At 42.7% G+C, this 21,975-nt stretch overlaps 1 protein-coding gene across 6 annotated transcripts in view; it reads right to left on the bottom strand.

Annotated features, from left to right (window-relative positions):
• The window catches only part of PTPRM (protein tyrosine phosphatase receptor type M), a 643,552-nt gene that overhangs the window by 244,045 nt on the left and 377,532 nt on the right, over positions 1-21,975 (bottom strand). For all 6 annotated transcript variants that reach the window (XM_072949242.1, XM_072949243.1, XM_072949238.1 and 3 more), the window contains 2 exons: positions 15,056-15,364; positions 8,613-8,722 (listed from right to left, as the gene is read on the bottom strand). In XM_072949242.1, coding sequence (XP_072805343.1) covers positions 8,613-8,722; positions 15,056-15,364 — 419 coding nt within the window. The remainder of the gene's footprint in view (positions 1-8,612; positions 8,723-15,055; positions 15,365-21,975) is intronic.

Genomic DNA, 21,975 nt, shown 5'->3' with positions numbered 1-21,975 from the left:
GCCAGTAGATTAGAACATAAAGAATGAGTTCAGGTTTAAGCTAACACCTCAGAGTTGTTTGCTTTCAAAATGTCATGTTGGAAAACTACTTTATAGCCGGCTTAAAACAAAATAACACAACACACAAGTAGCTCCAACAGATAAGGACCCGGCGATGGGGTGGGGGGGCTTGTCTCTCACCCAGGGGCCAGGGCCTGATTCTGCACCGAACAGATTATTGTCCACTGGGAACAAGGGCACTTTTAAGCGTTGTCATCAATGAGGGCAAAGACATCTGCTCCAAAAATAAATCCGAGACACGCGTCAGCGGCTCCTGACGCTGTGACGGCGGTGTCTCTGACGTGTCCTGTCTGCTCTTCTCTGTAGAGCGATGCTGCCCGGCAGAACTTGTCGTCACGATGGGGATGTCCTACTCTGCGCTGTTCAGTGCGGAAGCCACCAGCCACAAGCGGCTGCAGGGCGCTCAAAATGTGGCTGGTGAGACTGAGGAATGGAATGTTTTATTTCACTTTTATTATTATTTTAATTGAAGTATGGTCGATTTATACTGCTGTGTACTTTTCAGGTGTACAGCAAAGTGATTTGGTTATACACACATATATATATTCTTTTGCAGATTCTTTTCCGTGGTAGGCTATTACAAGGTATTGATTATAGTCTCCTGTGGTGCACAGAAGGACCTTGCTGTTTATCCATTTCATACACAGTAGGGGGTATTGTCTCATCCCAAATTCCTAATTTATCCCTACCCACCTGCCATCTTTGGTAGCCGTAAGTTTGTTTTCTATGTCTGTGAGTCACTTTAAGTCACTAAAATTTAAATTTAAGTTGCCCTGTGTCACTAGGAGCTGCCATTTCAGACAGTGCAGCTCTGGAAGCTTCCGTGATGTTTGCCACATAAAGGGTGTTCAAAGCATGCTGGGTGAGTCTGGACTGTGTGAAAATAAATGTAACAGAGGTGTCTTTAAATGTGCCCTTTCAAATGATTTTGTGGAGAATTTCGCTCTAAGTAGTTCATCAACTATTCGAGAACATGCATTTTAGTGGTGATTACTAACTTTTACTGGTTGTAATGACATAATTTTTAAACGTGGCATATTCAAAAGTTTTAAATTGCAAAACTGAGCACTTTCCTTGCTTTTAAGTAGGTTAAAGTTACTTATAATTTATGTGCATGAACACTAACACTGTTATTATACGAAGTGATAACTGACATTCTTTCTTCTTATATTTATACCATGTCATTATAATTAAGGAGCCCTCTCAGAAGGAGTATTTAGATTGAATCAACTAAGCTTTGGCAAGAAAATGTTTGCTGTGTATATTAATCACCGCTGTGCATGACATCACCAGAGGCAGCATCTCTGCTGTTAACCCTCTAGCAGGCATCCCCCCCGAGTCAAGAGACAAGACCACGTCCAGCCCCGGCTGCCGTCGAGGGGACTTCAGCCACGTCACTGCTGCGCACTTAGCTGCTTTCTTTGATCTCCCCCCGATAGCCCCAGAGGACAGCGTGGCTCAGAGAAAGCAGATCTAAGCTTTGACAACTGTTGATTAATTCACTCATTCACAGCATCTTCGTTGCACATCTCTTGTGTGCCAAGCCCTGTGCCTGGGGCTGAGGTCTCAAGTGGTGACTCAGACACGGTACTTGCCCAGGAGGAGGTACGAGCCTGGTGGGGAAGGAGAGACACGGCCCAGCAGTCATGATGCAGGATGATCAGAACGAGGGCTGGTACTTCCCGCCAGGGCTGAGCTAACCCTGCTCATCTTACTGCCTTACTGAACACTTCACTGGGACACGAATATTCGCTACGGGACACAGTTTAAATTTCTGAGCTTCATGCTTAAGACCTGTCTACACTTTCTTCTCCAAACTTACTTCTGAATCCTTGACACAGGGGCATTCTATTTTCTTCTGTCCTGGTCAGGGATAAAGATTTACTGCCCCCAAACACTGGGCTTTTCTGACTCTGCTTTTGCTCATGAACCTCCCACTTGCCTGGAACGTAATGGGTTAATTCTGTTCCGTTTCCTCCATGAATTCAGAGTCATTCAAGCCATTCAAACACTGATGCACTTTGACTCTGCAAGCACTGTGGTCAGCAGGCAGACAGAGTCCTGCCCTCAAGGAGCTAAGAATCTGGACTGCGGTAGGGAGGAGCTGGGGTGATATCCAGTAAGTTAATAATTTTTAAACACTAAGTTCCATGGAAGAAACAAACAGGGTGCTAAGGTAGAGTATTGTGAGGGAGAGGGGTACATACATAGTCACTTAGAATGGCTGGGGAAGGGTTCCCCCCAACCCCTGCCCCAAGAGAAGACAGTGAATTTGAGGAATCAGCCATGCCAGGAGTTTGAGGGAAGAACAACATAAACTAAGGCCATGAGGCAGGAGCGTCCTAGGCATGGCTGATGCACAGAAAGGAGGCCTGGGTGGGGCAGCCCGGGAGCGAGGTGGGCGTGGTCCCTGGAGGCTGGAGACGTGGGCAGGGCCACATCACGCAGCAATCCCTACCCCAAGGTAGAAAATGGGGAGACACAACCGGAAGCCTTGAACACTTTAAGTATGAAAATAAAATGATCTGATTCCCCTTATAAAAATATCACCTTGGCTGCCACGTGGAGGGCTGATTTGCTAGCAGGGGCCACTGCAGGTGGGAGGGAGACCACTAGGAGCTGCGGCAGAGGCCGTGGGTAAGGCTGCGGCACAGGCACAGAAGGCAGCGCCGTGGACTCAGGTGAGCCCCCGATGGGAGAAATGCACGAAGAGAATCGGCATATTTCAGAGCCAGAATGGACAGAACTCAGAGACAGACTGGGTGTGGAGAAAGATGGGAGAATCAAGGATGAGGGCCATGATTTGAGCTTGAGCAAAAGATGACCCTATTCACGGAAATGGGACGGAATAAACGGGGGGGAATTAACTGTTGGGTGGTGGGCATATCACATTTGAGATGCGTGTGACAGTCACATGGATACACCATGTACGACACCGCATAGGACAGGGCTGGGTGGAAGCCGAGACTTGGGGGTGGGCAGCTTTGGGATATTACGGTTCAGGAAGGGATGACGTCACTGGGGAAATACTGATATTTAATATGGGGCAGAGAAGGAGAAGCGAATGAAAAGAACCGGAGTGCAGGAAGAAAGCCGGAAGACAGCTGTCAGAAATCAAAGGAAAAAAGGGTTTCAAGAAGGAAATGCTTTCAAAGGTGCTGCTGGGAGTTCACGACAGGAACCCCAAAAGCGCCCATCTCGGTCTCAGGCCGGAGCCCCAGTCTGCTTGTCCATAAAGCCTTCCAAAGCCTGTGCCGACAACCACTGGCCCCGCTAAATGCCAGTGGCTGTTGCCTGTGTTCCTACCATCCAATTGGCAATAAATCATGGAGTGCTGTGAGAGCTCTTCGCAGCCTTCAGTCATGATTTAAATACACCAAAGGAATGGAAACTCTTCATATAATTGCATCTGCTTTCTGATGAGTGACTGATACTTTCTTCTTTCAGATCCCGCTGTGACCAGTAAATATTTGGCACTCAGTGTATATTTTCCCAAAGACTCCCGGGGAGAGCAGGTGCGTGCAGGCACTGGCGTAAACACTCATCCCACGGCGAGGAAGATGTTTACTCCACCAGCACAGCCCACAGAGCAGAAAGCAAATGCTTTATCAAAGGCTTGCTCTTTCACTGGGGCTGATGGGCTTGGCCTCACCTGTAGCCTCGGACTTGCGGGGTTCTGAACTGTCTTTCGGTCACAGCCCTTGGTAATTCATTAAAAAGCACAGAGCCTCTCTCCCCAGCCCATTAACAATGCACATATACACTACGCCCTCTTAAAAATAATGCATCCACTCCCTCACCCCTAACAAACCTTAACAAGCACACAGGTTGTGTCTCGGTGGACATAAAATGTCAGAAAATTCATGGATTCCCCCAGAGACCTGGGAGTCTGAATTCCAGGGATAAAAAAGTTCCTTAGGAACGGGTGACCTTGACTCTAGAATTCCACCACCCGTGCAGAGCTGATGTGCAGCGAGCACCCGGTCACCTGAGCCGTACTTCTGAGGAGCACCTGGCTCCACGCTCATACCCACATGCCACGTGTCCTTTTGGTATTTAGTTTTTCATTCCTTCATTGGGCACGTGTTTACTAAATGCCTCCTAGGTGCGAGGCTGTGGAAGAGCAGCGGGAAGGTCCCAGAAGGCACATCTAGAACTGAGCTCACACTTGGACGTTTTCGCTGCCTGAGGGCCAAGGCGATTTTAATGATGCCGCCACTGAGAACACTGCTGCTCCAGGGTGCACCCAGGGAATTCATGGGATGCCCAAACAGAAAGCAAACCGACATGCCAACACCATACGTGGGGTTAGCTTAGGCGAGATGCAGTCAACTGCCTCTTACGTTGGATGATTCCTGATTTGTAGGCAGGTGCCTGAAATGCTCCAAAATCATCTTCCCTTCCTCTACCTAAGTCTTAAATTGTGAATGGAGACATTCACGGAGAACCAAAACAGCACAGCACACAGACCCTGACCAGGAAGGGAACCAGTCTTCCAGGGAGTGTGAGTCGGCTGAACGCCAGCGTTAAACACAGTCCTCCAATGGCGGTCCACGCCATCAAAGGAATGAACAAGTATGTCTGATTGCAGGGGAGGAGAGGACCTAAAATACTTCAGGGACAAGTACAGAATTTGACGAAAACACTGCAAGAGGAGCAGGCGCACCAGGGGGAGGGCGTCGGGAGGAACGGAGGAGCTGGGCAGAAGCAGGTGTGCCAGAGCAGAAAGTTCTCGGAGAGAAGAAAACTCCACATACGTGGGTCGTTAATGCCAGGTGACATTCATGGGAGCTGCAGTAATCAGCATAAACTGGGGTTATAGCACAGAAGGCCTTCATTACTGACACCAAGCGGGGCCCCCAAGTTCTACTTCCTTCTACCTGATAACCTGCCTTAGCTGATGGGGATTCACTGAGCCCCTTCTCCACGGTGGGCATCTCGGGGTGTCTGCAACTGTCCATCCATCAGTGCCCTAGCCAACGACCCAGGCCTTTCTACTTTACTACGTGCCCGACAACACCACACACGGCATCGAGGGCTGAGATTCGGTCCTAGTTTCATTCTCCTCTATAATTAGCTGCTGGTAGGACTGCTTGCTTCTAGCAGAGAAGGGAGAGAATCTTTTATGTTTGGTCTTCTTCCAGTACCTTGTGCACATAAAATGTTTTCTGTTCTTTTGTTTTTCTTTTTTGGAAAGCTTGTTGGCATGTGACTCTTGTGACCAGGAGTCTGGAGCTTACTCACTAAGCAATCAAGAGCTAGTAAAATTAGTGAGGTGCAAGGAAAATACTTGAACACATATCCCTGTGTATCTGGGCATATTCATGACGGATAAACTTCCTTCAACAGGCTTGAGAAGCCGTGTCTGCGTTTTGATGCATACTCCCAAATCGTCTACATAAGGGGCTGCAAGACGAATGCTCCCATCAGCACTTGGTGCGTACACACATTTCTCCGCATCCCTGCTTAACACCGGATATGCTACGAACTTCAGCTTTCCGTAGCATTTGTCTTATTTCATTTCTTAATCCTTTTCATACACTTACATGCCCTTGGATCTTTTCTATGAACTGACTCCTCTTAGTCTTCATCCGGTTTTTCTAATGGAGCGTTTTGTCTACTTCATATGCGTATCAAGTGCATTGTAATAACAGCCACCAGCCCGTGGACTGCTACTAATGTGGGAAATGGTTTCCCCAAGTCTTCTCTTTGTATTTAGACTTTCTTTATGGTCTCTTCTACCATTCAGAAGGTTAAATTCTTCTACAAACGCATCTATCAATCCTTTTTAAATGACTTCTAGGTTTTATGTCAGGGAGTATCACAAAAGCGTCTTTCTTATTTTTCTTATCATGTTCCTATAGTTTAATTTTCGTGTTTAGACCATGAATCTATTTGGCATTTATTTCTGTATGATGTGGAGGGGGTCTTATATGGCATATTATTCTTGTAATAAAATGCTGGGTTTGCCAGCATTTATTAGATTTTATCCATCCATATTCACAAGTGACTTGCACTATAAATTTCTGCCTTATAAAATTTTGGAAGCACAGGCATCGAGTTTTGACAGGAGTTACCTTTGAAAAGTGAATTTGGGAAGCAAGGATATTTTATCTTGAATACTTCTGTATTTAAAAGAGTCTTTCAGAAAACAACATTGCATTTATAATTTGATAGAGTAAACATTTTGACGGCTACTGAGGAAAAGCGTAGTTATCAGTCCCAAGTGTACGGAAGATGACTTGGATGGAATTAAACAGCTGATCAGGAGGCAAGGCCTGAGAAGGACCAGAGCTAGACCCCAGGTGGAGAGAAGAGACAGGAAAGGCTAGTTCGAGAACACTGAGGATGGACATCAGGAGAGGAAAAAGGGGAGGACAAAGAATAAGCCCATGAGATGCTTCAGTGCCGTCAGCTACCATGACTCCTGGCAAGAGACGCCGTCAGCACTTCCCAACCATTAATGATTTGGCGTCTCTTTCATAAGAGTGTAAAGAGGAAACCTGAGAATAAGGTGAGCTCATAGCATGTTCACTTATAGCATCTACAATATTCTGCCTGTTTATCCTTCTCTCCTATACTATCCAAATGTGCCCCTCAAGAAACACCCACATCATTTATTACTAAGCTTTATTTCAACTATGATAATTCACCTTGCCTTCCAGTCAAATGTGTTTCCATGAATACCCTGTTCCTAAGATCTCTGTTCCCCTTTGGGCAACTCTTACTTCCTCAGCATGTCTGTCCCAGAAGGCTGTGGTCTTCCATGGAGGGGACTGGGCCAGGTTCATCATCAGCCCTGCCCCAGGAGGAAGCCAGCTCTCCTGCAGACTCTGGTACAGGCTGGGAGTCCCAGTGTCCTAGCTATCGGGGAGCTCCACACACACACCCCATCGAAGGGCCACCTTGAGGAATCTGGAGCTCCCTCCTCCCTACTTCCAGAAAACACGAGGAAGAGAGGGGAAAAGATTCGGCAGTCCGAAATTTATATTTAATCACCTAAGCCTGATTCACACATTTGACATTTTCTCTTTGGTGTCTAGAAAAAGGAAAAAAAAACCCAACCTACTTTTTTTACCTGTATCTAATTTCTAAAATCCTGATTTATGACATAGCCACACTTCCCCTTTGCAGTAGCACTTTGATCAGTGTTCAACTGGGGACCCTGGCTGCCGAAGTCACAGAGATGAATGGGTTCTTCTTCTGAATTATGCTTTCTATTGTTTTCACGGCAAAGTTACTTATTACACGAAATCATACTAGCGGGATGAGGAGGAAAGAACCTGGCCTTTATTTTCTGTCTGTCCAGATGTAAGCATGTGGCTCTTAGGACGGGGGACTTACTTCCTGGAACTTCGTGCTGATTTCAGAGACTGACTCTTGTCTAGTAAAGTGCTCTGTTATCCTTAGGTAAGAATCCACAAAACTGAGAACTAAAAATGGTCCTGGGGCCAAAAATATTCTCTAAAAGAGTCTGATCGCTGAGGAAAAAAATATTAACTTGTTTGATTTGATTATAAAACTTAGGTCTATAAAAGCACAGCCATGCATTTTCGTAACACTCGACTCTGACAACGAGGCAGCCAATGGGCAGCAGCGATAACTTAAGATGAAAATCAACTTTTTTCTGTTCTCTTTGTGTAGCTTTCAATTAACAATGATTTTTTTTTTTGCATTTCAGTACCAGTTTTCAAAAGGTATAAGGAAACATAGCTGTGAGGCCAACTGGGTTAGGGAAAGGGCTTGCCAGTGATGACTGTCTGACAGCTAAGCTTCTCAGGCGTTGTCAGTAGCTCTGAAAGGTATTCAGAGTTTCCACAAGAAGAATGGCTGCGAATTTTAGAAACCTAACAACATATAATTTGGTTGAATTTGCATTCAAATAAATGCTAGCTTTGGGGGGAAAATGCACCTGCCTGTTTCTATGACAATAGGCAGAGAAATCAGGCCCACAAAGATGTGATGATGAGTGTCACCGCAGCTGCTGTACTTTTTCCTTGAACAATTCATCAGACTCTTCTCTGCGATCCATCATTCCACCACTTGATATGCCTCAATAGACAGAAGCGTGTCACAGAAGTCTAAAGGTTGTTCTGCTAATGCGCAGAAACCAAAAGATGTTACTCTGTTGTCACTCCCGAGACAATGTCTATTGACTCTGCTAATTGGATCATCAGCGTTCTTCTATAATTCAGGAGTCAAATATTTTATAGCTGGTAGGAACACGCTTCTGTGGTTGCCTCCTGAATAATGTACACTGTGGAGCACGTTGTTTTTGATAAAGGTGACTTTAAAAATGTATGTTGCATCTTTACATACAAGAGCACCTACTCTGGAAACATCTAAATCATTATGAATATTCAGCCTGAAAATTACAGCATTCAAAAACTCATTTTTAATTTTTTTTGCTTCTGAACAGTAACCGTTGTAACTACCGAAAGCCTTAAACTTCTTAAAAGGCATGATGCCACTATGTTACTTTAAATACTAGACAGTCTAGCTATCATGGAAATTGTAATAAAAGTCAAATTACTAACAAATGTATACACTACCTCATATAAAGTGATGACACCATACGTTTGAATTGGTTCTCGCCACTGAAGAAATATCTTCTCTTCAAAGGTACTTCCTTGGATGGATTCAGTAGGAACAGCCCCTGGTACTGGAAGGGGGGAAAATCGATACATATTTAAGGAAACCAAAAAATTTCTTTCTAAACTTGATAGGTTTTTAACTCTATTGAGGCATAAGGTTTTAATACATGTACTTGATTTTCCTTTCAAAACTGGAATTTAAAACCATTTTGGCCATTCTGTCCTTATAAAGAAAAGAATTTCACCACTGTTTTTCCTCTAAAAGGTTGCACTCAATTAGACAAAGTTCAGTGATCATCTTGGAAGTAAACTTTGTTATTCTTCAGAAATAAATGAAGAAGGATATAGAGCAACGAGAATTCCTACACTGCTTGTGAGACTATAAACTGGTACAGCCACTTTGGAAAATAACTTGGTAGTATTTAGTAAAGTTACAGAGACACGTATCACACAACCCAATAACCCCATCTCAGGTATATGCCCTAGTAATACTCCTGCTCATATGGAGATACATACCGGGGGTCAGCAGAGCAGCTTTTTAAAATAAAACTCATACACTGGAGACAAAAAGGTAGTTTAATAAATTATTTTATATTCACACAATAAAATACAAAGAAGACTGAAAATGGATGACAGCCACATACATCATCACAGATGAATTTTATAACCATAGCACTGAGTGACAAAAGCATGCCGGAGAAGAATACATACGAGCTACTGCACTTCTACTGAATGTGCCTAGGAAAAATACACACAAAAACAGACGCTTTACAAAGACGTGATGCAGATGAAGTAATATACTTAAAAATGCTTTATTCATTCATACTACAACAGATTTGGGAAAGTTTGTTGCCATTTTTTAAAATCTATAATATGTAACGCCTTTTGATTAGTTGGCAGGAAAATCTACTTGACATCAGGGAAGATGGAAATTTACTTGCCAATTTTCTACAAAATAAGGTATAGTATTTTAGAAACACTGTTTATCTCATATTCGTCTAACTTCAGTTTGTAAGTACACTTTGTATTATACACAGTTTAGTGTATTCATGTACCTATCCTATTTATCAACTAGTATATCTGTACTACTTATAAATTTGCATAAGTTTGGTAATGGGTTATCGAATCTTTTGGTGATGGTGTGAGTAATCAAACAGTGGTTGGAGGGGGGAGGGTAGAGCTCAGTGGTAGAGCGCGTGCTTAGCATGCATGAGGTCCGGGTTCAATTCCCCAGGGCCTCCACTAAAAATTAAATAAATAAATAATTTAAATAAATAAATAAATAAATAAATAAATAAATAAATAAATAAATAAAAACCGAATTGCCTTCCCCTCAATTTTTTTTTAAATTAAAAGAAAAACATTGTTTAAAAAGTGGTTGGAGATGACTGACACTTCTCAATCTAAAGGCTGCAGTATCAAGACATCATGGTATTGGCGAAAGGACAGATGTATAGATCTGTGCGATCAAACTGAGTCCAGAAAGAAAGCCCCACACTTACAGTCAACTGATTTTCAGCAAAAATGCCAGGAAAATTCAATGGCAGTGAGAACAATCTTTCCAGTAAGTGGTGCTGGGACAAGTGAACACCCACATTGAAAGGGTGGAGTTGGTTTTCTATCTCATACCAAATACAAAAATTATATCCAAATAGATTAAGGAGCTAAATATAAGAGCTAAAACTACAAAACTCTTAGAAGAAAACATAGGTGTACATATTCACGACACTGGATTAGGCAATGGCTTCACAGATACGATACCAAAAGCAAAAACAGCAGAAGAAAATACAGACAAACTGTAAAACATTAAAGTGAAAAGCTTCCGTGCTTTAAACGGCATTATCGAGAGACCAAAAAGACAACACGCAAAATGGCAGAACGTTTCTGCAGATCACATATATGTCAAGAGACTTCTATCTAAAATACATAAAGAACTGTTAAAACCCAGTAAGAAAATAAGTAATCCAAGTAAAAGTGGGCAAAGGATCTGTACAAACAGGTCTCCTAAAAAGATACACATATGGTCCATAAGCACATGAAAAGATGTCCAACAGCTTAGCCAGCAGGAAAAGGCAAGCTGAAATCACGGTAAGATACCACTTCACACCGACTGGAATGCTTAAAATCCAAAGGCAGATAATAACGAGCACTGGCAAGAATACGGGGACACTGGAACCCTCACACACGACCGGTGGGAATGTAAAAATCACACAGCTACTCTGAGGAGTCTGGCAGGTCTATGGTTAAACACAGATAAATTTACCATACGACCCAGCAATTTCACTCCTAGGTATTTACCCGAGAGAACTCAAAATACGTCACTCAGAAGCTTGTACACAAATATTAAGAGCATCATTATCATAATAACCAAAAAACAGAACAACATAAATGTTCATCAACTCATGGCTGGATAAACACCTCTCAATAAAGGTTAGATGAGGGGGGCTGGAGAAACGCTTTATGAGCTTGTGGAGGGTATGAACAGCCCTTTAGGGGCTGGTGAGATCTCCCCAGGTTGGAAAGACTGCTTAGAATTTCCAAAGAACTCATAGTGAGTACACATTTGTTTCCCTGAGGGGCTACCAACAGGCAGACGAAGGACATTTATAGCTATTCTAAGTAGAGCTAAGAATAGTTTTGCAGAAAAAACATTACTGGTTCCGATGGGGGCCTGGGTTCTGATTTAAGACTGTCTAGTAGTTAAACCGCACTTGGGGCAATTCACTGACCCCTTGGGTCTCAGTTGACTCACGTCTAAAATGAGGAAGTTGGAGTAAGTTGATCTCTAATGTCCAGACTCTAAAAAATACATAAATATGAAAATAATTGTTTGTCAGAGGTTGAAGGAGCTGATGTCAAATTCCCTCAAAGCAAAGAAAAACAAGGTGTTCTTAAAAGTTACGAGCCTAAGAGAATTTGGATTCGCGGCCCTGAGACTAAAATGCTCATCACAGTCAGAAGCTGCACTGACACGGGCCTCCTAAGGCTCCTCCTCTTTGCCCTGAAAATGTTTCCTGTGATGCCACCATCAGGCTCCTCGCAGCAGCAAGACCGTTATGATGCGTGGTCCTGTTATTTTGTGATGATACTTCTTAATTGAAAACACTCATTAATCTCTGTACAGATGAAAAGAAGGCAAAAACAGGAAAAACCAAGCCTTTGGTTTCGTTCAAGTAGTACAAATGAGAATAAAATTTAAAAAAAGAGAGATTGTCAAAATTATGTGGAACAGAGGTTATCTTACAAGAATAAACTCAGTAAAATATACTGGAGGCCTTGTAATGGACGGCGTCACGGCAATGTTAACAGAAAAACCTAAATGAAATTCATATAACTTTTTTAAAAAGTCAGGAACAGATAAAATGAACTAAAACAAAATACCAGAAGAGTTAGGTAAACAGGGAAGACAGTACCTCACAGGAACTCAGGCCTGGTGCCTGTTCTTAGAAGTTCTAGGAATTCATAATTTGGGATATAGAGCATATCTAAGTTTGAGGAATTGTGCCCTATACTATCTGGTGACACTATTAACGGTAATAAAAAGGATACATTTTCCCCCACATATTTTCTAATGAAATAAAATGTATTTCAATAAAAATATTATACGACAATAAAACTTAGTGTTCAAAGAATTACAGCCTTTGTTAAGGGCAGGTAAATGAAGTGACCCTTCCATTCTTTTCTCTTCAAATTCAGTATTAACAATTATTCTACTTCTGTCCTTCCTGTCTCTTTTTGGGAGGGGTAATTTTATTCATTCATTCACTCATTTATATATTTAACGGAGGTACTGGGGATTGAACCCATGACCAAGTGCATGCTAAGCTATACCCTCTGAGCTACACCCCTCCCTGCTTTTCTGTCTTTTTTTGAAGCATTTTTTTTAACTTTGGTTGTTGTTAGGAAATATAATTTGAAATAAAAGTTTTTCTAATTACCTGGATGCCAATGTACTAAGACAATAGGTTTTTATTTGGAGGTAATGCTTGCCCCAACTCCAGGGACTAGCAAGACCATGTCAATACAAAAACGAAAAAGTAACTTATTCTGACCTGATGTTTTGAGAGACCCTAACAGAATTCCCAGTTCATGTCAATCTGAAACTCAAAAATGTTGATGGGGCTCATGCTTCAGCAAAACATCCGCTCATCTCTAGACATGACTGCATTTGATGTTCTTTTCTCATTGATGGAAACATCCCTGTTGATTTAAGCCTGAATTAAATGATCATCAGCAAACTTTATTATTTTATTTAGAGACTAATAAAATATTTTGAGTGTTTGTTACCTAGTCAATGTCATGCATATTGCTACAGAAGAAAAATACATGGCTTTACCGTTAAGAAAAAAAAATTCTATGTAATATAATGAGAGAACAAAAAAGGGTCACAAGAAGTTGCTTTGAATTGTTACAACAGTAATAAAGCTCACATTTCAAAGGCTCCTCTCTGCAGCTATAAATAGCTCTCTGTGTAAATGTTTTCTCACCCTAATATACCTGAGATTTGTATTATCCTTACTTCTCAGATGAGCAAATCAGGCCCAAAGATTTAAAGATCTAACAGGTGCAAATCAGGTCAGAAGGATGAGAAGCAATGAGGGCTGGAAGAACTGGAGACAGCTTCACAAAAGACCTGGAACTCGAGGAGCATTCTGGAGGGTAGCAGAGGAGAATGAAATGGGGGACACCCAAGTGGGAAGGCAGGTAGCAGAGGAGAAGAGACAACAGGGGTGGGGCGCACTCAGGATGCAAGGAAAGCTCAGGATACAGGACCAATGCCAAGGAGATGTCTGTGCAGGATGAGCAGCCGTGGAGGAAAGGCTACCAGTCTTAGGGTATGAGCCAGGAATGCCAAAGACCTTGCAAGTACAGATTTGGAGAGAGTCATCGATGGCTCTTGTGGAGAGAGTGACATGATGCAAACATATTTGAAAGATTAGTTTAGTGAGTGACTAGGGGTGCACTAAAATGGGAAAAGCTGGAACTACAATGAAAGGTTGGAAACTACTGCAGAAGTTTGAGCATAGAATGAGAATCTGGGTACAGGTCATGGAATTTGAGAGATAAAAACAATCTAATATATTGGAAGCAGCAACAACACGAGTTAGGACCTAATTAAGTACTGACATGCAGGGGACTAAGGGCCCAGAAATGATCTGCTGACGATGCTGAAACTTTCTTCCATTTTTCCTGGGAGATGAGGAACAGGTGGAAGAAATCGAGACAGGGCTTCCAATCTCAGCCTTGACTGAGTGACTTGTATCAAACTGATACTCCTCAGAAAAATAATTGTACTAAACCAGCTATTTGAGAGCAACCAAGGCAGGCAGGACTTGAGGGGCTACACGAAAGAACAGAGAAGATGTGGGGTGAGCTTCTCATTTTCTCTGGCCGTTTCCATGTTTTTCTTTCATAGCAACAAGCATAGTGTTGCATGAGTAACAGACGCGCAAAGATACTTTGTCAGCTCTTTACGTGAAAAAATAAAGTCTCGTTATAAACATTTATTTCACGTTATAGTCGACAATCAAAGATCATACTTGCCTGCTTGAGGAGAAAAAAGTGAAACATCTATTTTTCCCAGGAATAAATAAGTGTATTCATTTAATGGGCTTCCCAAATTGTTTGCCACTTACTCTGAAGCCTGACAAGCGAATTTCAAGTAAAATACATGATATAGCACCACTGTAGTTTATGTGCTACATGAACACATTATTGTACATGAGAGTCCCTCGTACAGTCAGTGTCAAAGCACATTTATAGCCATGCTATGGGATTTAAGATGTAGTTTTAGTATTTTAAATAATTTTAGAGGTTTATCACAATCGTGTATTTGCTTTGTTTTGATGAGTTGCTGGTGACATGCATGGTCTGTGTATTAAATCCTCAGTTACTGAGGTAATATCCAATTATAACACTGCTCCTGTGGGAAAGTCTGATCTATTACATGACCACCAACCTAATGAGGTAATTTCTCAGCACTGCGCTGGACAGCTAAGGCAGCCTCCATTTGGGGCTGAACTGTCATCTGAACTATGAAAAATGTTTCAGAATGCCACATAAATAAGCATTTCCTATACATAAGCCCATGCCCAAAACAACTCTTCAGTCCAACATGATGATAAAACTTGAAAGAAGAACTACTTAGAGCCACACAGAATTATGACATGTAGAAAAGTAACTGCATGGCTCATAAAAATTAAAATAGGCTTCGGCCTCTTTGCTCCCTTTCTCCTGTTTATCAGAGCTGAAGCAGACAGCAGAGTGGGTCACACTTGTGTTACTCAGGAAGTGGCTCTTTCTTCCACTGCCATCGTAAAGATCTCAGTCAGAAAGAAACACAAGCTGCCTTGTGGAAAGGCTGGTCACTTCACATAAACACATCACTTCAAAGTACTTACGATCTTCGTCGGTCTGCACCACGAGCTCCTGGCTTTCCTTCCGCCCCTCGGGGTTCATGAGGATGAGCTTCACGCTGACATTGGTGTAGGGCGAGAGGTTCGTGATGGTGTGCTGAGGGTGGGCGTTGTCCGTGTCCCAGCTGACCTCTTCCCGCACTTGTTCCTGCCCTCCGACCTGGTAACGGTAGTGGACTGTGAGATTGTAACTATGGCAACGAGTGACATTATATCCAAACGGCTCCCAGCGGATTGTGATCTGTCGAGATTTGACTTCGACGACTTCCAGTTTTCTGGGGCCACGCATGGGATCTAAGATAGAAGAGAAGGAAAGAGAAAACACAGTTAAGAGAATGATGAAAGTTCTGGTGAAGCCCAGATGTCACAGATAATCTTATTGTCCCCAATACCTTGTCTCTTCTTCTTCCATATTAATAAAATTCCTAAACCTTAGCTGGGCATAAGACTGCCCAGAATAAAGACTAGACTTTCCAGCCTCTTCTGCAGGGAGGCCTGTCCTTGCGCTGAGTCCTGGTGGGTGGTATTCAAGATGAGATGTCAAGGACAGTTTCTGGGGGGTGTCCTTGAAAGGAAGGGGCTCACCATCTTTGTTCCTTCTTCCTTCCTATTAGCTTGATTGAGGATGTGATGTTTTGTGCTCATGCAGCCAGGAGGCATCACGGTGCACTTAAATGTTAGGAATTCAGGGCAATGATGAAGAACCCAGTGCTCCTGATCATCACTGCACAACCCCACTATCTCTGAAAGATCTACTTCTAAAATTTTCATTAGAGAGAAATACAATGCTTTTATTTCAGGCTCTTTTCCTCTGGGGCTCTGGTAGACAAAACCAATCTTAATGCTAATGGAGACACATATTTTATCTTTTTAAATTAATTCATAATTATGTAATTGGAAAATGTAAGAGTAAAAGCTTGAGAATTCAGCATGAAATAATACCATGATTAAAGAGTATAAACTTCTGAGCAGAATCCCAGGCCTTTCTGGGGTTTAATGTGTATGGAATTCACACAGTCAGTGCTGAAGCAGTTCTTCTGCTCCATCAGGTCTTAGCGTTATCCCTCAGTCCAAGCCCCAGGGACAGAGTTTCGAGCTTTGAGATCTAAATGACATGCAGGGAACAGCAGCATTTCAACTGGCTTAAAAGAAAGAATATACACAGAGAAGGCTTAAACTTGTTTAGGAAGTGATGTTAACTACATGACATTTAATGAGCACTTATTACATGCTGCACACTTTTCTAAGAAATTCACCTCTCGTGGGTTTGGGCAGAATCTAACCTAAAATTCTCTATTAGTATATCCATAAATATAACTGATCCATATATTTCGGTTTTTGTTCTCCTGAATGTGGTCATCAGGGACATAACTGCAAAGACAGCTGTAACTGGAAAGGGGAAATGAGCATGAAATGGAGAAGGAACAGCTACCGTTTACCGTGTGCGCACTTACTATGTGTAAGTTGTTTTATCTGTCGTGTCTATTCCTCAAAACAACCCTGCAACTTAAGTAATATTCTTCCCAACATACAGATGAGAACACTGACTTGTCTGGGCCAAGGTTTGACTGTGGCTCTGAATTCTCATCTGTCTGACGACGAAACCTGTGCTGCTTTCACTCTGCTGCAGGGTCTCTACCCAAACAAAGAAAACCAGAAAGAAGGAACCTGAGATGTAAAGATACCTGATCCCCCACCTGAAACATGGCCGAAGAATGTAAAATATAATAAAGAGCCCGTGTATCACATCTTGGGACGAGAGTGCTGGGAAGAACGCTTCCCCCTTCCCCTTCTGGTTCTACAGCAGAGGGTCCAGGCCACCTTCCCCAGGCCAGCTTTTCCAGACAACCCTACCTATGCTTTGCAGCTATTGGAAATCTGTCTGGACTACCACTGAAGTTCATATCTTGACTTTCATTTGTGTATAAATTCCTTCTTTTCTCCACCAGTTAGGACCTAGAGAGCACTGAGAGCCACCCTCTTTCTCTGTGACTCCAACAAATGAAAACGTTTCAAGTGAAATAATGCTCTGGGTTTCCATTTGCAAGATGGGATTTATCTGCCAGGTATCAGTTCACACCATACACGAGGTTAATAATGACCATTTATGCTACTCTGTCCTGCAATAACTCTAGAAACCAAGGACAAGTGAGAAGAAGAGTGCCCTGGAGAATCTGGAGTGGAAGGTTCTTACGGAGTGTTCCTTTTTACTAAATCTTTTTTTTTAACATTTAAGTTACAAGTGTTAGGGAAGATATCATACTTAAGTTACTTAGAGACAACACTGAAGGCTTCTTCCAGTCTAGTGACTTTTTATCATTTAAAGGCAATGTCTAATTTTATATAATGCTTCATTAGTTTGAATGTTTACAAAAACTTTTCAAAAGCCCCAGATCCCTTATATGTAAACAGATTAACATGCCAGAAATGTGTAACTTCAGTCAGCTAATTGCAACTCATAAGGCATTTCTGAAAGCAAAATGCAAACACTGCCCCGCAAATTTGTCACCTTTCCAAGCGCACAAAATGAGTCTCTTAGAGTTAGATGACAGGGTAGTGAATTATATCCACTAGCTGGAGGATATCTGCTTCTCTTTTCTCACGATCCTAAAGATGCTTCAGAGGATTCCAAGGCCATTCCTCTCCACACTCGCCCACTCAGCCTGCAGTGGGATGGGTACCTGAAGGCCCTGCTGGCATGAGTCGTGAGGCCGGTGGGTCCAGCCTGGGCCCACTGGCTCATGACCAGAGACCAGGCTGGCGTCCCTAAGGAGTGCAGTGGCTGTCAGGCCTAGAGCCCCGTCAGGGAGTTCTTGTCGATGCTGGTAGCATTCTTCCTCCTGTTCTCTGCCAGTTGGAGCCAGGTTTCAAGCAGAGATGTCTGACACTTGCAATTCTGACCCGAGGGACCAGCGAGCCCCGGTTCCAGCCTCCGGCACTTTAGCATCCTATGCAATCGGCGACCCTGCCTCCTCCTACATTCAGTCCTGTTTTTCTATGGATAAGGGCAGAAACTGACTGATAGGATCAATTTCCATTGCAGGTTCAATTCACAGCTCATTTCTCTGGAACTCTGCTCTAAACCTTCCATTACCACCACGGTGCTTTTTCAGAAACTCAATTTCAGAACCTGTGAGAGACACCTGGGAGTAATTTTAGAATCCTGTCATTGATAATCAAAAACACAGATTACAAACCAGTGCTCCTGCTAACAGGGTCCTCTTTTCTGCCTCTTCATGGACTATCCCAAGGTCTATTACAATAAAAGGAGTAGCAACTGGAATGGCACAAGGAGCCCCTTTCAGCATCTTCAGCTACTGAATTTCTGCCTCACTGGTCACACAAAAGGTGATGAAATAGTAAAGTAACAGCTTTATTTACATTACTATTCGGTTGAATCAGAGCAAAGACCTCATTAACTAATATTATCTTGACCTCCCCAGTTATCCAATGTTCCTCAGCAGCAAAGATGCCAGGTACACAGCACAGCTATGGTTTTTGAATTAGTCATTGTTTTCCACGGTTTAAAAAGTACCCTTTGTTAGTGAGGTTAAAAATTCAGAAATACATCAGTCTGCAATTTATGCATCCCAACATGCTGCTGGGAAATGCACTATCCACCCATCAGTTCTGTATCATTTTCATTTTGGTCGCAGTAGGAAGCTGGAATTCCTATTCATGTTTTATCGGAGATACAAAAGATGATATTACATAACAAACGAGTAAGACAGACTACGATTGGAGAATGCAGACCCTCTCAGGCAAGGGGGCGAGTCTGCAGGCACCCTGAGTCTGAGCTGCCGCTGACAGCATGGGGGGAGCACTCCCTGAAGGTATTGGGTGACCCTAAAAGAGCAATGTGTGCAAATGCTCTGCTTAGTTCTTGGTCTGGTTTGTACATAAAAAAGGGAAAGTAGAAGAATATATCCTAGGCCTCAGATTAGTCACCCTTGGTGTCTGGTTTCAGGCTAAAGTCACTAAGTCTTTTAGGAAAACATACTGAAAAATACAAAATCAAACAAACACCTGTGTACCTACTAACATCAAGTGTTACCATCCGTGTTTTCAGATCGCTTTTTATGAAAGAAATATAACAGTGCTGATATAAAGCTTCTCCACATTTCTGCATGCTCTCTCAAGGTTTTGTGTCTCACTCCAGACGTGGTTTTGTATTTTTATTACCTGTATTTGGGATGATTAAAATTTCACATAAAATTTTAATGCCATTCTCTGCAACTAGACTCATTCAACATCAGTCAAGTTGCAAGACGCACATCTGGTTTAGATCTATAGAGAGACCGTTAGAGATCATTTTACCTGGTGCATAGAATTCCACTGAATAAATAAACCACAGTTTCCTTACACATTCCTTGATGAAGGAACAGAGACGTCGAGCCTGCCTTTTCTCTACTACAAGTGATGTACAGTGAGCACCCCCTACATACGTCCCCCTGGCCACCTTCCCTCCAGTGAACATAAAAATGGGACTGTTGGCTTGTTGAATCTGCACATTTTTAAGTGTACTAGATAATGTGAAATTGCTTCCCCAAAAGGAAATAAGGTTCAGTTGTTCCTCTTCCCCCAAAGAGAGACAACTGTTGTTATGCTGTACAATTTATGTCACTTACATACATTTTTCTGTTAATATCAAATATTACATAGTCACTTAATAGATTTTTATAGGGAGACACGAATATCCCAGAAACCTTGCTGGCTCTTTGAAATCTCCTTCCTGGAGAACAGCCCACCTTTGGTTCTTATGTAAAAAAGACTATGGTTACTGCCAGCCAGGCTGAAGGGAAGCAAGATAACATCTCATTGAAGATGTATCTGTCCTGAGAACACACCCATGGATGGGGCCTCTCACCTGAAAGCTGTACAAAGCCCTCTCCTCACTCAGTGAAAGAGGCATCACACCAGGGATGCTCTCATCCCTGGAACCAGACCTTTGGATCCCGAAGGCTGAGTCTCAGTCCTGGCTCTACCACGACGGGTACAGTTACTGCTTCCATGCACCCTGGCCAGACATCTGAACCTCAGTCTCTTTCATTCTCAGATACCCACGAGGCGCCCCAAAAGGAACTTAGGAAGAGACAGAGGAAGGCAACTGTCCAAGGCCACGGCCAGCCCATCTGGTACCCTTTGTGTACAACAGAAAAGCACCCCTTCCTCAAGGCACTTAATGGTATCTGCTGGAAAACCGCACCAGAAATATACAAATCTCTGGGGTGTATGCTCTGAACGGGCACTGCGTGTCTGTGCTGTGCACAACCTGCACGACCATATGCCGTGTGCAGTGGAGGTCCTGTGGAGTGAGAGCGTGTGTGTGTGTGTGTGTGTGTCTATGTGTATGTTTGTGTGCTGTTCAAAATGTGCAAGTTCCACAACCAGAAAGATAAATATACACACACACACACACACATATCATATATATATGCTGCACACACTAAGAGTTCTGAGCGGAGACATTTTTAATGGGCAATTTCAAAACATCTGATAAGCCAGGTTTGCAGCAGCAGGTGTGCTGTGAGGCGTGCCTGCCGACAGAAGGGGGTGGACCTTCTCCCTAGAAGACCAAGACCACGCGCTCACCTACCCAGACTTCGATGTTCACAGACACACGTGAAGTGCTTAGACTGTATTTTCGGGAAGGTGCCAATTCTAGCTCCTCCTCTGTAATCTTATCTGTCCCTCAAGCCGCAGCCAGATGCCTTTCCTACTTGACAACTCATCGGAATCAATCCAAGGACTTCTAATTGATGCCCCCTTATCATCTGAACAAATAAAAATGTGTCTGTCGTAAGTCACAGCTGTCAGACAGATCACAGAACCATTCTTACTTTCTGCACCAGGCAGGCGAACGTCTCTGCTGCACCCCAAGTACAGTTCTTCCAGAATTAACACCTCTGCTCTCACTGATCCGTAGACATGCAGTAATAGTCACCTTTTTTATCTGCCAAAAAGGAGCCTTCATTTCCTTTCAACCTTGGTTCAAAATCAATCTCTTTTATGACTGTTTCTTCTTAGTTAAAAGAAAAACTCTGAGACCTTAATATATCTATGTTGTCAAATCGTAGTGTTGGTATGTTACTGTGTTTCTCTATGTTTTATTGTTTTCTGCAACAATCAAGTTCATTGCCTGCTCATCTCATGTTTACCAGGAAGGCTCTACCCTAGAAGATGCCTGTATTGACTAATTGATGCATTTGACAGAAGAGTGACAACAGAGAATAATAAACACTGAGCGTCTAGCTCAGTCCTTTTGTTTCCATAAGTCAGTTTGGGAAACGTTTCCTTTTCCCCAGTATTAGTTTTCCATGAAAAGCCTTTCCAAGGTCTGTGCTGTGACTTGCATCTCTGTTTTACTTGCTGCTTTGAAGAAGTCACATAGGCACCATAAACATGGCTCCCCCAGCAACCGGAATAGCCCATTTTTGCCCGAGTTCCTTGGTGACATTTCCAAAGTGTAAAGTTCATCACTGCAGAAGGAACACTACTGCTATACAGTAAAATTAGAATCTTCAATTGTGTCGACGCACTGGAATGAACAAACTGCAATTCATCCTATAGATGAACTTTACAAGAAACTGTTGTATGAAATAAAAATGAGTCTCCAGTAAAAGACTTCCTTGGTATTTATTTCAGGCTATATAAAAGGAGGAGGCAAAATGATTTCCACAGAGTTTTTCAGAACTGTCAAAAATTGGTTTGAAATGTGTTTTGACCTTCTCTGACCCTCATAAAGCTGTGATGCCCACAAAAAGCCTTGGAAGTTTGGGCCTGTTATTTTACCCGGAGCAAAAGTGTACCCAAACCAGTCACTTTCTGTTACAGGGGTAAGGTGACAAGTGTTGAAAAGACCCAATCCAGCACAATTTTAGTTTTACCTCTAAGAACTACCCTCT

The sequence above is a fragment of the Vicugna pacos genome, chromosome 24 (assembly GCF_048564905.1).
Source record: "Vicugna pacos chromosome 24, VicPac4, whole genome shotgun sequence".
In the NCBI taxonomy this organism is placed as follows: domain Eukaryota; kingdom Metazoa; phylum Chordata; class Mammalia; order Artiodactyla; family Camelidae; genus Vicugna; species Vicugna pacos.
This window is presented reverse-complemented; position numbering and strand designations above follow the sequence as displayed.